This window comes from Lathyrus oleraceus, chromosome 1, assembly GCF_024323335.1.
Source record: "Lathyrus oleraceus cultivar Zhongwan6 chromosome 1, CAAS_Psat_ZW6_1.0, whole genome shotgun sequence".
In the NCBI taxonomy this organism is placed as follows: domain Eukaryota; kingdom Viridiplantae; phylum Streptophyta; class Magnoliopsida; order Fabales; family Fabaceae; genus Lathyrus; species Lathyrus oleraceus.
Genome location: NC_066579.1, coordinates 462,894,615 through 462,911,681, shown reverse-complemented (window position 1 = coordinate 462,911,681; position 17,067 = coordinate 462,894,615). Strand labels below are relative to the sequence as shown.

General features: G+C 35.4%; 2 protein-coding genes across 3 annotated transcripts; both read left to right on the top strand.

The window, feature by feature from the left end:
* Positions 1-1,087: 1,087 nt before the first annotated feature.
* LOC127086206 (chloride channel protein CLC-c) lies at positions 1,088-5,169 on the top strand. The gene is made up of 5 exons (XM_051026929.1): positions 1,088-1,452; positions 2,377-2,755; positions 2,839-3,377; positions 3,613-4,750; positions 4,842-5,169. The coding sequence occupies exons 1-5, from the start codon at positions 1,292-1,294 to the stop codon at positions 4,929-4,931; spliced, it is 2,307 nt and encodes a 768-aa protein (XP_050882886.1). The 5' UTR covers positions 1,088-1,291; the 3' UTR covers positions 4,932-5,169.
* A 4,907-nt stretch (positions 5,170-10,076) lies between these two features.
* Positions 10,077-16,674, top strand: LOC127086194 (zinc finger CCCH domain-containing protein 5). Of its 2 annotated transcripts, none has more exons than XM_051026910.1 (8): positions 10,077-10,605; positions 10,684-10,812; positions 10,993-11,151; positions 12,726-12,818; positions 13,289-13,405; positions 14,360-14,434; positions 14,637-14,851; positions 15,547-16,674. In XM_051026910.1, the coding sequence occupies exons 1-8, from the start codon at positions 10,132-10,134 to the stop codon at positions 16,310-16,312; spliced, it is 2,028 nt and encodes a 675-aa protein (XP_050882867.1). In that variant the 5' UTR covers positions 10,077-10,131; the 3' UTR covers positions 16,313-16,674. The 2 variants fall into 2 exon arrangements, with proteins under 2 accessions (XP_050882867.1, XP_050882876.1); XM_051026919.1 differs by having other exon boundaries at positions 10,078-10,596.
* The last annotated feature ends 393 nt before the right edge of the window (positions 16,675-17,067 follow it).

Genomic DNA, 17,067 nt, shown 5'->3' with positions numbered 1-17,067 from the left:
CTTTTCGGAGTGCTATCGCGGTCTCTTATTAATAGTATCCATATGAAAACAAGATTTTACATTATACAACCTATCAATCATAAGGCGTGTATGGGTGGAGTGTTTTAACCTAAAAACCACAATATTCACCATTGTGTATTTATTAAACCAATCCAAATAAATTTTTTAAATCGATTTAAAGAAACTTAAAATTGTTTAAAAAATTGAATATTATTTATAAAAACGGTTTGGTTCACTAAATATCTATATTTTTATATTTATACTTTTTTATTAAAATGATATGTTATTTAATTTGTTATTTGATGATACTCTTTCTTTTAATTCTATTTATTCATTTTTATTATTTTATTTATTTCAACTATAATCAATCAATTTCATTTTATAATAATAGTTCTTAATCAACCATTATTTAAAATCAAAATGAAACTCAATTAAATTTATCTTTAGATGTACGAGTACGAGTTTTATTCAAAATGATTCAAACTGTACTACAAACATGTAAATGAATAAACAAATTTATTAATTATTAAAATATTTAGTATTTTCATTAGAAGAAAGTTGAAATCTAACATGTTTAATTATATATATATATATATATATATATATATATATATATATATATATATATATATATATATATATATATATATAACAATTAAATATTCTTAAGAAATAAAATAAAAATAATTTGCATTAATATTATTCCTATTGGAGTGTGATTGTTCTATTATAATAAAATAAAATATAATTGAATTTTTTACTAAAATTTTAATCAAAATTTCAAATAATATTATTATAAGTAATAATTTAAAGGAATTATATAATAGGAAAAAATAATACAAAAATGGATTGTTCCTTTTATATATAAAAATATGGATAAGTACAAAGAGTTTAATTAATACACACCTGAAGTGTAAAAGTATTTTACATAACTAATTAGTCATAATAATAAATTTTTTATAAATATTAAATATTTACTTTAATTATATTTAAAGTATTATTTATATAGTTATGAATTGTGTAAAAAAAATAGTAAGAGAGCATATGAATTAATCTGTAATGTGTAAGTAGAAAATGAAGATATTAACATAAAAGTGATATCCATCCGTAAAAAAAAAGAAAAAAATAGGTATAAAAGTGAGAGTTGGAGACGGTGGGAGTATTAGATTAGATTACATGCAGAGAGAAGTGAATAGACAAGAAAGATATATGAGATTGAGATGAGAGTGTTGTTATTTTCACAATAATATTCATTTATATACAAAGTGTTGTTGTTGTTGTTTTCACAATAATGGATCAGTCGGAGGCAGATGAAAGAATTGAGATTGGCGACGGTGATGATGGTGATCATCACCACAAACAACCGTTGCTGGTTAGACGGAGAACCAATGCATCTTCTCAACTCGCCATCGTCGGAGCCAATAAATCTCCAATTCAAAGTCTTGATTACGAGTCAGTCTTTCATTTTCCTCTTTTTTTCATTTCTCACAAAATCAAAATCTTTCTCATATGTTTGTTTTTATTCAAATTGCCATTTCCGACTCCTTTCGTCTATAAACTTTAATTTTTCCAAACTCTCACAAAAATCCAGACTTTTTGGTTTGACTCGCACTGTATTCAGTGAATTCAACTAAACCTATTCAAAATATTTCAACATTTTTTTATATTTTATTACTTTTTTATTTTGTTAATTTGACTTCGTTCATGTATTTTTTTTATGTTATAATTGAATACAAATTTTGGATTACATATATATATGAATATTACTTTTAAGATCAAAATAAAATTGTTTATAATTTAATTTTACACCGACAAAATAAATTTGTTTAAATTCTGGATTTTGATTACCTTATCTATTTAGTGCAATGCAACTCATCAGATATCAGATAAAGACTAGGACAATATTTAATACGCCACGTCACTAATTTAACTATCACTAAATCTTTTATAGTAAGCTCTTAAAAACTAAAGAAACACATATCTTCACAAAAGTATAGTCATTTTAATAATGAATTCATTATAAATTACTTTTTTAATGTTTTTCAGTATAAATCATTTTATTTTAATATTTTTTAATCAATAAAACAAAACTAAAACCGTCCAAAAGTGTCTTGAAAACATTGAACCGATTGAAGAAAATACTATCCGATCTTAAATATATGAGTAAAAAACAAAATGTATCTAATACATTTTGATTTTTATTTATTTTTGAGATCATAATGTATTAATTCGAAATTGTAGAAAAGTTGATTACAATTAAAATAAACGAATATTCCAAGATTGAATCAATCTTAGAAACCATGTTAATGGAACATGGTCTTAAAATGGATTGTTTTCATGTAGAATTGATTAACAATGGTGGCATGGACTATGCAGGATGATTGAGAATGATCTGTTAAAGCAGGACTGGAGGTCAAGAACAAAGGTTGAGATATACCAATATGTTGTTCTCAAGTGGACCCTTGCACTTCTTATTGGTTTAATTACAGGACTTGTTGGCTTCTTTAACAACCTTGGAGTTGAGAACATTGCTGGTTTCAAACTTTTACTTACCAACAATCTCATGATCAACCAAAAGTATCATCAGGCATTTGCAGCCTACTTTGGCTGTAACATGATTTTAGGGGTCGGCGCCGCAGCTCTCTGTGCTTACATTGCCCCTGCAGCAGCAGGTTCCGGCATACCCGAGGTCAAGGCATACCTCAACGGCATCGATGCGCATTCTATCTTGGCTCCATCTACACTCTTTGTCAAGGTACTTGATTACTAGTTACTTGGAGAATTTGTTTTGATTAGAAAATATATGGATGATAGTTAATGGTTTGAAGTGGTGGACAGATATTTGGTTCAATTTTAGGAGTTGCTGGTGGTTTTGTTGTGGGGAAAGAAGGACCTATGGTACATACAGGTGCTTGCATTGCTAATTTACTCGGACAGGGCGGTTCTCGTAAATATAGACTCACTTGGAGATGGCTCAGATACTTCAAAAATGATAGAGATCGAAGGGATTTGATCACATGCGGTGCAGCTGCAGGTGTTGCAGCTGCTTTCCGTGCTCCAGTTGGCGGAGTCCTTTTCGCACTCGAAGAAGCAGCTTCGTGGTGGAGGAGTGCTCTTCTGTGGCGCACGTTTTTCACCACCGCCGTTGTAGCAGTTGTTCTTAGGGGTCTTATGCAATTTTGCCATCAAGGAGAAGGCAAATGTGGTCTGTTTGGGGAAGGAGGACTCATCATGTTTGATGTCAATTCTCTAGAGCCTGCCTACACCACACCCGACCTCCTCGCAGTTATATTTCTTGGAGTCATTGGTGGTCTTATGGGAAGCCTTTACAATTATCTTGTCGACAAAGTCCTTCGCACTTACACCACCATAAATGGGTAAGTCCAATGTATATATATATTTCCCTTTACAATTACTAATTTTGTGTAGTATTGTTAAATAGCGGCTATATTATAGCACTATAGCGTAGCAGGATTTGAATAAATTGCTACCTGTAATGTGATATGCGATTCAGCACGACATGTTATCAAACTGTTGTTTTTTGCAACATGTGGTCGACAATAATGATATGACGCGTGCATTGTGACTAATAGTAACTTAATTGAATTGCAGGAAAGGTCCTATATTCAAAATTCTACTGGTGATGGTTATCTCGTTTATGACCTCTTGTATTCGATTTGGGCTACCGTTGCTATCAAAGTGTGTGCCATGTTCAGGAGAATGCCCGAACTCACCATCCACCGGCTTTTCAATGCACTACGACAGTTTTCAGTGTCCACCAAACCACTTCAATGATCTAAGCTCACTCCTTTTCACTACCAACGACGATGCCATCCGCAAACTATTCATTGATAGCTCTGAATCTGCCAACGCTGCATTTCAACTATCAAGTCTCATAATTTTCTTCGTGGCGATATACTTGCTTGGAATTGTCACATACGGTGTTGCCATTCCCTCTGGTCTCTTCATTCCTGTCATACTTGCAGGAGCTTCATACGGACGTCTAGTAGGGACCGTGTTAAATCCATTCACGGATCTCGATGCGGGCTATTTTGCTCTCCTTGGAGCTGCATCTTTCCTTGGCGGCACCATGAGAATGACAGTTTCTCTCTGTGTCATACTTCTCGAACTCACTAACAACTTGTTGATGCTCCCATTAGTTATGCTGGTTCTCCTCGTTTCTAAAACAGTGGCGGATTGTTTCAACAAAGGTGTTTATGATCAGATTGTGATGTTGAAAGGACTTCCTTTCATGGAGGCACATGCAGAGCCATACATGAAGAATTTAGTCGCAGGCGATGTTGTATCCGGTCCACTCTTTACTTTCAGCGGAATCGAGAAAGTTGGTACCATTGTCCATGCATTAAAAGTGACAGGACATCACGGCTTTCCCGTAATCGACGAACCGCCTTTAACGGATGCTCCCGAGTTATGCGGTTTGGTGTTGAGGTCTCATCTGCTAGTACTTCTCAAGCACAAGACATTGTTCACTAGGAAGAGGATTATGACAAGGTCTACCATTATTAAAAAGTTGAAGGCAAGTGATTTTGCGAAACCGGGTTTAGGGAGAGGGATAAGTGTGAAAGATTTAGAGTTTTCAGAAGAGGAAATGGAAATGTTTGTTGATCTTCATCCAATAACTAACAAATCTCCGTATACTGTTGTTGAAACAATGTCTCTTGCAAAAGCTGCTCTTCTTTTTAGGGAACTTGGACTCAGACACTTGCTAGTTGTGCCAAAGATACCAGGAGTGAGTCTTTCTCTTTTTGCAATACCTTTGATTTATTGTATGTTGTTAAACAAAGTTGAATAATGTATATTATATGTTATGGTTTATGCAGAGGCCTCCAATTGTTGGGATCCTAACAAGACATGATTTCATGCCAGAGTATATCTTGGGGCTGTTCCCCAACTTGAATCGTCACAAGTAGCTGCAGGAATCAAAGTTCTCAATATTTTGAATTTTCATCAAATCATATCAACATTAATAAATTAAGGCTTCATGGAAACCTTCTATACCACATAGTAGAGACCAATTGAAAACTTTACTGAATCACACTCTATGTAGTTCTACTTCTAGCAGATACATTCAGAAACTTTTAGATTAATTATTTAGAAATTATTGACGATATAAATTATGATCAATGATTAAAAAGTATTATTTGTTGATGAATTGTTTGTTGGATTTTGTTTTTAATAGATTACTATTGGTTTGACAATTTTGTTAAACTCGAAAAAAAATTGTTGCGCACAATCGTTTAGCTTTGTTTAATGATATAATATCATAAACTTCAAATGGTGCGATTGTCAAAACGGCATATAATTTTTTTTTCTTCAGATTTACTTTGGTTGTTAGGGTATTGAAAACTAGCTCATGAGAGATGAGAAATTGATGTATTTCTTTGTGTTATTTGTCTCACTTTAATCTGACGATACTAATGTATTTATAGCCCTTAGGATCTGGACCGAGTCTTTCTACAACTTAACAATTATTCTTAATATGGGTGGTTGATTCCCTGAAGTTCAGGAGGTGTGTTCAAGTTTCATGATTTTCTACGTAACGTTTATTGACTCATTATATGTTTCGTGCACGATAGTGCATTACGAGCGACACATCTAGACAATGGGCACTCGAAATGCAATTCAGGAAGGATGAAGGGTCAAGCATGTGCCACTCGCCCCTCCACTAAGGTCTTTATAAACTATGTTGTTACACAATCTCTCAAGTATAAGGGTTCGTAAAGGCCGAAGCGTTTTAACCCTGACTCATCTGGACATTCGTAAAGAGCCTCACCGAGGCCTTATTCATGCCTTAGATCTTTAATGATCTTTTTGGGCGAGACTTAGTTGAGTCCCTCAAGAGATACTTAGTTGAGTCCCTCAAGAGAGACTTAATTGAACCCATCGAGTAGAGTTAGTTGATTCCCTCAGACGGAACTTAGTTGAGTCCCTCAGGCGGCTTTATAGATGTTTATCTGTGTGACACATGTTAGTAGGAAATCATTGAAGCGTCTATTGGAGGAAAGCGTCTGAGGCATTTAATGCCAACAATGATGATCTATCATTGGGACGTTAGGTCAATTTTTTTCCCTTTCTCACATGTTGAAATGTATGAAACCTTTCACATATGATTTGAAACCTAGAGACTTTGATAACCCTTACTTTCTTCTTCTATTTAAGGGACGAGAATCAACTTTTTCCTTTTTTCACGATTTTATGTATAGAGTTTGCAAATCGTTTCTCCTACCTTAGTGACTTTTGCCTCTCCACAAACTCGAAATCAAGTTCTACACATGTACTCTTTTTTACCTTTTTCTTTATGAAGATTATTAAGGATTTAGATGAGGATGACAACCTAGTAGAACCATATACTCGTGATGAGCGTATAGCCACGTGGAACTATTGTTATAGGAATGATAAGTGTCCCAATTGACCGCTGATTGTAGGTTAGTGGAACTAGGCATGTTGAAAAGTTGCGAGAGTTCTCTTAATTCTTAAAGCGATAGGTGGTGGAAGTGATAATGACTCCTATTTTTCTTCTGTTTCCCCAAAAAAACAGGACGATCATGGCTATTTCTCACCATGAGCCCAAAGATATGAGAAAAGTTGGGTATGTCTACACCAACGATGACCATATAGTTTACCGTCGACAGCAACTTATATTTTCTTCTTCTGGTGATGAACAAGAAGATGTTTTGGAGGCGTCATCTCTAGAAGAGAGGCCAATGTGGTCGCTTCTAATGCCTCTTTTACTTCCCCCTTTTACTTTTATCTGCCTTTCATCCGCGAGTTTGAGATTCGTCTCCCCTTTTCTTCCTTTACTGGGGAGGTTCCTACAATGCTCAACGTGGCTCATGGTCAGATCACGCCAAATAGCTAGAGCTTGATCAATGCATTGGAGATCATATTCTAGCAGCTAGGGGTCAACCCAACCATCAAAATGTTATTCTCTTTCTATTGTACTAAGGCGTTTGTACCTTAAAGTTGGGCAACCCTGGCTGGCCTTCCTGTGAGAACTTTATTTAAACCTTTCTCCAACCACTTCAGAGGTTGAAGGGAGAAATTTGTGGGAATTATGGGGAAAGATAGCTCCTCCTTAGCTACTACATGGGCAAATGGTGTCGCCAGGTTTCCCCTCTCCTGGACTGAGAGCCCCACGACAATCAATAGATCGACTACACTTGCCTCACCGATTATGAGGCTGAAGTGGTGCAAATTTTAGATTGCTTTAAGGTCATGGAGTCTCGTACCGTGATTATCCTGGATAAGGAGGATTAGGAGTCCCTGGACATATATATATATATATATATATATATATATATATATATATATATATATATATATATATATAAGTGATTTTTAATGATGTCACACTCTATTATAGTTGATATAACTTATGTTAATCACTCTTCTTCGTCTTTGTTGTAGAGAAGATGTCCAAGATTTCTCATGAGGAGATGAGAGAGTGCCTTGCAAAGTAGAAGGTTTAATGTGTGGGCCCATACAACTGTTTGAGTCGCCTTGAGGGTGTGATTCAGAGGGGGGGGGGGGGGTGAAACGCAACCCTGAGAATGAGGCCTCAATTGGGCCTCCAACCCTTTAAGTTCAAAGGCGGAAGGGTGAATTCTCCCTTAAGAGTAAGATAACTTAAGTGACCGCTGCAGGAGAGCCCTTATCGCCTCTGAAGAGGACCTCATCCACTGAAAAATCTATGTGGAGTGATGACGCCTCTGATGCCATCAAGTTGAAACCCGAGGGCCCATACCGTGGATATCCAAGTTGAACCCGAGGTTGAATGCCAACCTTGGGATGAGGCCTTTATTGGGCCAACCCCTTAGGTTCAAAGTCGGAACGGTGAATCCTCCCTTAAGAGTAAGGTAGCTCAAGTGTGAACCCTATCGCCTCTAAAAAGGACCTCATCCACTGAAAAATCTATGTGGAGTGATGACGCCTCTGATGCCATCAAGTTGAAACCCGAGGGCCCATACCGTGGATATCCAAATTGAACCCGAGGCTGAATGCCAACCTTGGGATGAGGCCTTAATTGGGCCAACCCCTTAGGTTCAAAGCCGGAACGGTGAATCCTCCCTTAAGAGTAAGGTAGCTCAAGTGTGAACCCTATCGCCTCTAAAAAGGACCTCATCCACTTAAAAAATCTATGCGGAGTGATGATGCCTCAGATGCCATCAAGTTGAACCTGATGGCCTATATCGTGGATATCCAAGCTGAACCCGAGGTTGAATGCCAACCTAGGGATGAGGCCTCAACTGGGCCTCCAAACCCTTAGGTTCAAAGCCGGAAGGGTGAATTCTCCCTTAAGAGTAAGGTAGCTCAAGTGTGAACCCTATCGCCTCTAAAAAGGACCTCATCCACTTAAAAAATCTATGAGGAGTGATGATGCCTCGGATGCCATCAAGTTGAACCCGATGGCCTATATCGTGGATATCCAAGCTGAACCCGAGGTTGGATGCCAACCTGGGGATGAGGCCTCAACTGGGCCTCCAACCCCTTAGGTTCAAATCCGGAAGGGTGAATCCTCCCTTAGGTTCACCTTCCCTTTCCCAAAGACTCCCCAGTGGATTACAGAGTTATCTTCAACCATCCCTCCCCGAAGCAATCTAACCTCAAGGAGATTCATCTTCTAAGGGTCCTCCTCTTTAAGCAAATTTATATGGGGGGTTGTGCTAAAGCAGGTAAGGAGCCACAAGCGAAATTCTCTAAATACAAAGGAGATAAGGAGCAAATTGATAGTTCTTATGTGATGCGAATGGAATAAGTTTCTTTATTTATCTGCATTTTGGTAACCTTGTTGATGACTTAAAGCAATGGTGTTCTGGTGTATAATTGCGCCGTATCAAATTTTTAATGTCTTCAGTTACCTGATTCAATTTAATTAATCTACTAAAGGAAAAAGACAATAACATAAATGTTTTCCTTCTCCAAGCATGAACAAGAACCCCGTAAATTTTGACGCATGCAAATCGGGAACCCCTACATCTCTCGTCTCTCATTCTCTAACGATGTTAAACTCTTGTTGAAAGAATTTTTGTGAATCTTTCAAGAGAGTCTTAAAATCCTCATTTTCATCTGCTTTTAGAAATGCTTTTTCACCTCCCAATGAATGACTTTTATAGATACAATGCCTTCATTCATTATTTTTTTGATGTAATGTATTTATCCCTTCCGCCTTTCTAGCGATACTAGTGAAACCTGACTTAGCCCACGACATCGCGACATCGTTAATTCTCATAGATAATCTTGTGCTCTATTTGACACCTCCCACCCATCTTTTCTTCCTTATGTATTCAGAAATATTGTTATCTTTTGTATTGTTTTGCTTATGGGTGTTTCAATATGTCACTACATAAATCTTTCCTTAGGCTTCAAAATACATTGGATCGGTCATTGTTTCTAACATAATTGTTAATTGTTAACCGTTGTTGATGGTTATTGATGTACATAGTATATAAAATATATTTGATCTCAATAATAAGAGTTCGTAGTTTTCATTATTCTTTTATGTAGAATTCAAACATCCATATTATAGAAATAAAATAATTTATTATAGAAATAAAATAATTTATGAGAAATGTGTGAATCCGAGTCGTATATTTAAGTTCATAATTTTTACTATCTTTCTTCATTTATTTTACTATTTCAAACAATCCTACATTTTTAATTTTTTTTGAAATTTTCATCTCATTCTTCTATCTTAACATTAAGCTATCAATCATTTATATATATATTTTTAAACACCTTTTTTATAAAAAGTTTATAAAATTTTAGAATTTAATCCCTTAAATAAAATAAAATTCGTGATTTGTTTAGCAAAATTGTAAACCCTCATTAATTAGCCTAACCTATTGAATAAAATTTGTGATTTTGTATAACTAGGGGAGCTTACCCATTGTGGAGGATGGTGAGATGGTTTGTTAGTAATGCACATTAGTTGGAAGAAATATAACACCTTGATGTAATCAAGTTTATTTGAAGAAAAGAAACAAAAATTAAAAATCGGGTTTTAATTAAATAGTGAATAATAAAAATGAAATAAAATAGAAAAAGTTAGTCTGTGGTAGGGTATAGGGATGCAAGAATTACAACATCAAAACATTCATATAGCAGTAGCACATGAATGAACGATTGAGCGAAAGAATAATGGAAGAAGCGAAAGAAAAATTGGATTCGGAGATGGTGAGTCGAAGGAAGGAGAAGCGAAAGGCATTGAAGAAAATGAAGAGAAAGGAGAGAAGGAAGGAGATTGCGGAGATGGAACGGTTGGAGGAGGAAGCGCGTCTCAACGATCCCGAGGAGCAGAAGAAGAGGATGCTGTTGGAGCAGCAAGAGGCCGAGAGAATCGAAAGGGATAGAATCGCTTTCGAAGAGAGGGAAAAGGCCTGGATCATTAAACAACAACAACAAGCTCAAATTCAACTTCAACTTCTTCAGCAACAACACGATGATAACACTGATAATGACGACGTCCTTGGAGAAGAAGAAGAAGATGAGGAAGATGGTCCTCCTGAGATTATTTGGCTAGGAAATGAAATAATCATCAAGAAGAAAAAGCCCAATCTCCTCCTCCTCAACCACCCCGTATGTCATGTAATTCTCTATTTGTATTTATAAAATTCCTTGTTTAATTCATCGCTCAATTCAATCAATTCTTGTTATTATTCATAGGAGCATCATCATGATAATAATAGACCTACATCAAATCCCTTTCCACCGGAATCTCCCTCTCAACCTCGCCCCAATTCAGCGCTTCCCGACTATGTTGCTCAACAAATACCTAATTTCGGTACTGAACTGGTAAGTTATTTCCATCATTCTCCTTCCACCTTTTGGTTTATTATTATTGACAAGTACTTTTAGTAGAAAACAATAGGAAGGAATTATACCTACCTCACTCACTCACTATGAACCACTGTTTACCGAGGGTGTCGCTGCTGCATAGCTCACTTACTCACTCTCCTTTTTTGGTTGTGGCAGGATAAAGCTCATTGTCCTTTTCACCTTAAAACCGGTGTGTGTCGATTTGGTGATCGTTGTAGCAGGGTCCATTTCTACCCCGATAAGTCCTGTACATTTGTCATCAAAAATATGTATAATGGTCCTGGCCTTGCTTGGGAACAAGATGAAGGCCTTGAGGTCTGTTCATTCACGAGTATCCTAATCCTATTCCTCCTATCTGTCATTACCCACTTTTATGATAATTGATTCATTCTCATTTTAATTATTGCAAACTTGGTACCTTATGGTTTCTTTTTCCTTAATTGCTGATATTTTCCTGCAGTTGCTTCCTCTCATATTTTTCCTTGTAAAATAGAGAGGAGCTCTATTATATTCACTCCTTCAACTTATAGATATTTCTTCTGCTCTTATGAATATATAATTATCGAAGATTGGGAGGCTCCTGATTTTGGCTTTGCTTACTTCAACTTAAACATATTAGCTGTTGTATCCTAATTTGCCGAGCTTGGGATTGATATGTCAAATATTATTTTCCCCTTTTCTTTTGTTTTTATTTCAATGTCTGACTTCTTTTTTAGCTCTACCATTGTCATCGTGCATTTCTAACATTTTATCCATTGTTTTCATGTGGGATTCATAATAATATTGTGTCAACACAACATTTTAAAGCAGATTCATTAGTTATTAATTATATTGTACACTCAATGTCATTTTAAAAGATCAAAATTATTTCTTTACAAAAATTACATGTCCTTGTTCCTTAACCGTAAGTAGTTATCAGGCAATATCCCATTTATGGCTTAAGGAGCTATGATGCAGATTAATGGTCATGACATTCAAAGGGTTTGAGATTGCGGCAGCAAAACCTAAAAAACGTGGATAGAGTTAGTGTTTCTCAAAATATGTTGCCATTGTGAATTTTTTTAGTTTTCTGTGGGAAGAGAGTGTTTTATTTTATGCATGACTTTGCCAACATTTGTGTGTATTATGTTAATTGAAAAAAAATCTCAAGTCTGTTTTTACAAATGCAGTGCATTATGTTCATTTTTTGTTGATTCTTGAATTATTGTATGGATGCTTCCTATATTTAGCATAAGTAAATATCCTGTTGCATTTCATACCAGATGAGACTTTTTGAGGGTTAATATATAATATTAGTTTTCATCAAATGGTAGTAGTGTTTTCAATACTAATTAAATATAATAAGGGAAAAAAATACAAATTTCAACACTAAATAACTTTTTTTGTGTTGAATTTATTATTTTAAAAGCATAACACACAAGTCAATGTTAAAATGCACCATCTATGCTATCATTCCTTAAGTAATTGCAGGGCAGGTTGGCAAAGCCTTAACTCTGGCTTGGTGCATTGGGCTCTCTATATAATTTGTCTGATAGTTTTTCTTAAGTAGATTAAGCCTATAGCATTTTCATACAATTTGAAGACTGGTTATATTTCACTAAAGAGGCGTGTGGTGTATGATTCACAAGTAATTTCAACCTTTGGATTTATTTAGAACAGTTTGGTATGCATGATCATATATATTATATCAAACGATTCAATGGTTAGATTTGTTACATGTTTACATACAAAAGGTTTTTAAATGGTGCAAGTGTCAAAGATTTACCCTTGGCAAGGTGGATCCCCTTTTCATAAACCCACACCCACATTTATGCATATGGTTGCACTATCATGTTATATTATATTTAAATACCTAAGATCTTGTTTGACCTGTTAACCCCCCTTTTCAGTATACAGATGAGGAGATTCAACGTTGTTTTGAAGAGTTTTATGAGGATGTTCATACAGAGTTCCTGAAGTTTGGAGAAATTGTGAACTTCAAGGTTCCTTTTTACCACTATACATTTATGTATATACATTTACATGTTTCTCAAATAGGTTGGGCTTTAGTTTAGGCTAACTTAGTTTTCAAAATCTGTGTATGGAATTTTTTATGTTCTACATGAAACATTGCAAGCATTAATAAATGATGATGATTTATATTTATATCTTGCTATATAGTGTGTGATAAGAACAAATAAAATGGAGAACTTACACGGGCATTTCTACATAAATGTCTCATCTTGTTCTTGTACTCCTTTCTTATTGTACACATATGACAACACTTTGGCAAAATAAAATAAATTCCAAGGAATTTTAGAAGTGAGTAGCGATCCAAAGTGGGGATGTCACTTTTTCCTTTTTGTGGAGCAAATAGAAGATTGATGTCCCTTTCCCTGATTTTGCTGCATCTCCCACTTACAATTACTTGCATCTCATGGTGCTAAACCTATTATCTATATATCCTTCTCAGGTGTGTAGAAATGGTTCATTTCACTTGCGAGGAAATGTCTACGTACAGTACAAGTCGTTGGATTCTGCTCTGCTTGCTTATAACTCAATTAATGGTCGCTATTTCGCTGGGAAACAGGTATTGCATTCCTGTCTTGTTTGTGCGAGATGAATATCTTGAATGTTGCAGGTATGATTGGATGAATTTTATGAAAGCATAGTTGCCTATTTCTTGCTATAGTGGAGGGGCACTATGGAGTGCCTTTGGTTACTCCAAGTTTCCATTGGCAGTGACATGGTTTTTTCAATAGTGGCAGTTACAGTCAATAGTGTTGCAGAAAAAATGGACAGCGAAACTGCTAATCTTTCACATGGATAAAAACACATATTTACCATGTTTTGTTTCTGTCTGAGAAAAAAAAGGGAATTCCAATTAGCGCAAACCCTTGCCTGTTTCATTTCCACCAGTGCAACGCAAACCCTTGCCTGTTTCAATTTCACCAGAGCTTGCAGCGTTATCTTGTCTCTGTTCTTTTCTTACAATCTACTGCTCGGTTTGTTTTTTGGGTATTTGTTGTTCTGTGTTGTGATCTAGGGTCGATCACTATGTATGAGAGCTCTAAGTGTGAAAGTGATTCATGTATCTTTAGAAATTTGCTTGAGACTTCATCTCTCCTGTGTTCAATCACGACCTGTTTCCTGATTTTGTATTTATGTCCTGTAACTTTATATCTAAGGAAAGGGCCATAAGAAATATTTGATTTTTAAGTTGGTAGATCGAAATATTTTTAGGTTTAATGTGCAGAATAGTTGAAACTTCCTGACATTTTTCACTATGTATGAGAGCTCTAAGTGTGAAAGTGATTTATGTGTCTTCAGAAATTTGCTTGAGGCTTCATCTCTATTGTGTTCAATCACGACTAATTTCCTGATTTTGTATTTATGTCTAGTAACTAATTTTATATCTGAGGAAAGCCATGAGAAATATTTGATTTCTAAGTTGGTAGATAGAAATATTTTTAGGTTTAATGTACAGAATACTTGAAACATCCTGACATTGTTCCAATTTTTACCTGGCTTTGGCGTATGACAGGTCAGATGTGAATTTGTTAATTTAACAAGATGGAAGGTTGCTATTTGTGGCGAGTATAAGAAATCACGTTACGAGGTATAGAATAATTTAATGACTATCTTTTATTTTATCTTTTGGATCAAGCCATGGGCTCCCAGTCATATCTGTAAATCATATGACTTTTGCTCTTGGTGGGTTTCAAGCTGAGCTTTATAACAAATAAAATGTTGCAAAATGTTTTTTGTCCACAAATCATACCCATAGGTTGATGATATTCTCTTCTTGTACATCTTAACAGACTTGTTCTCGTGGAACAGCCTGCAACTTTATCCACTGTTTCCGTAATCCTGGTGGAGACTATGAATGGGCAGATTCTGACAGACCACCCCCAAAATTTTGGGTTAAAGAGATGGTTGCTTTGTTTGGTCATTCTGATGATGATGAGATCTCGAGGATTCATGACAAATCTAGTGAACTGAAGCACTCCTGCAATGTCTCAGAAAATTCTGATAGGTATGCTTTCAATTGGTTATTGGAATTGAGAAACTATGTGAATAAGCGTAAGCTTAAAGAAATTGTTGTTATTTTTAGCAAATTGGAAAAAAATCGATGTTTACTATTACTGTTTGAAAGATAAAAAGCTCAAGAGTAAACATGATTTAACTTCTATCAAGTTTATTAACCATTCAAGGATCAAGGTAAAGAACTTGTCGGGCAAAATCTTGTTGTGTGACCGCGTTATGCAGCCACGATTTTGACAAAATCCTTAAAGTCCTTACTTGATCTATAGTCTTCCATGAAGGAAATAAAACTCAAATTAAAAAACTATAGAATGTTTCGAAAATTCATGAAAAGAGTTATTGAAATATTATATGATCATCTATCGTGTCACTCATTCAATTTTTTAAAGCCTGAAACATATGAACATATAGACAGTCCTCCAATGCATATCCCTCCAAAACCCTTTAAAATCCAACTCCCAAACATTCCCTAAGGGACAAAAACTAGTTTTACTGGAAATAAAATTTGTGTATGCAGAGAAAACATAACTTCGGATAGCTTATTTCAGATTGTAATTTAAGTTATTCAAATGTGTCTCGATTTAAGTTGTCATAGTTTGTTTAATGATGTTTTTTTACCGAGTTTTTGTTTAATGAAGTTAGTCTTCTGTAACTGCATGTCTAATTAATACCATAATCTATGTTTAGGCATCACTCAAGAAAATCTAAATCTAAAGAGATAAATCAGTTTAATGGTGGTCGTTCTGATAGAAGAAAACATGAAGATGAAAGAAAACAAAGAACTCATGCCGAGGAGTGGAATACCGACTTTAAAGGCAACCATAAAAGGAATCGCAGGAACAGAACTCCTGATATTGATTCTGACATGGAATGGTTAGAAGAGGTAGATAGGGAAAAGTACCATGAACACAGAAGGAAAAGCTCATTTAACTTGAACAAGGATGACAGTAGCAGAAGGCATGAAGAGTATTCTGAGGTGGATAGAGCTACTGTAAACAGGGACCATGAAAAGCGGCATGATAGAAAAGGAAGGAGCTCACGAATGTCGGATTGGGATAGTAGGGACTGTATTTATGAGGCGGGATCTGATGAGGATAGTGATAGAAGAACGCATCATAGTAGCCAAAGGAAAGGATCAAGACATCGGAGCAGGGACAACAATAATGTAACTGATGAACCTGACAAAAATAGAGGCCATGAAGAGTATTTTGATGTGGATTGGGATACTATGACTAGGAACAATGAAAAGAAGTATGGGGGCAAAGGAATGAACTCGCCAAAGCCAAACAAGGGTAGTAGGCGGCATCAGGTTTATGAGGCTGGATCAGATGAGGATAGACATAGAAAAAGGCACCGCAGTAGCCAAAAGAAGGAATCTAGACACATAAGCATGGACAACAACTGCGTAATTGATGAATCTGACAGATATAGGAGACATGGAAACACATCATGATTACTCTAGGAGAAGCTTGAGACACAAAAGATCCAGTCTTCAGGACTAGTGTGAAAACTATGAGAATGAAATGACAAGGTTGACGGAGACTGGTCTCAAAGAGAGTGATTGACTAGCACGTCATACCAAAAAGAAGATATTAAAACACCGTAAGGAATTGGATTCAACCAATGGGAGACATTAAGAATGTAAGTTACAAGAACAATGGATGATGGGTTGTCTAGTAGTAAGGGTGTCATTGTAACTTTAAGAGATAGAATTCAAACTATTGCTCTTTTATAAAACGGTAATTACTGATGTTATAATTGATTGATAGTAATAGTTTTATGTTAATGTCAATAGTGATACGATTTGATTATGTAGTGAAGGAGGATGGACAATTTTTTTTTATTGACAACTGAGAAAGGACAATTTTACATTGAAAATAGTTGTAGATTAAAAAGTTTGGTGTCAATTACATTGGAAAATAGTTGCAGATTGAAGAATTTTGTGTGTGAATTGAAATTGGATTCGATGTTTCCTAATTGTTTCTAAAAAGATTTAAGTACTTTTTCAAGGATTATAAAAGATTATTTCTTAACGCATCCTATAAATTTCTATTGTACAATGCGAATTTTTGCGTCTCATATTTTTGGAGATGCATCTTTGAAAGTATCTTAACACATACTCAAGTAAGACCATTTAGAGTGATGCTCTATTATTTGATTTATTTTATTCTGGAGATGCTACCTTAGAAAATTTCTCGTAGTTACATT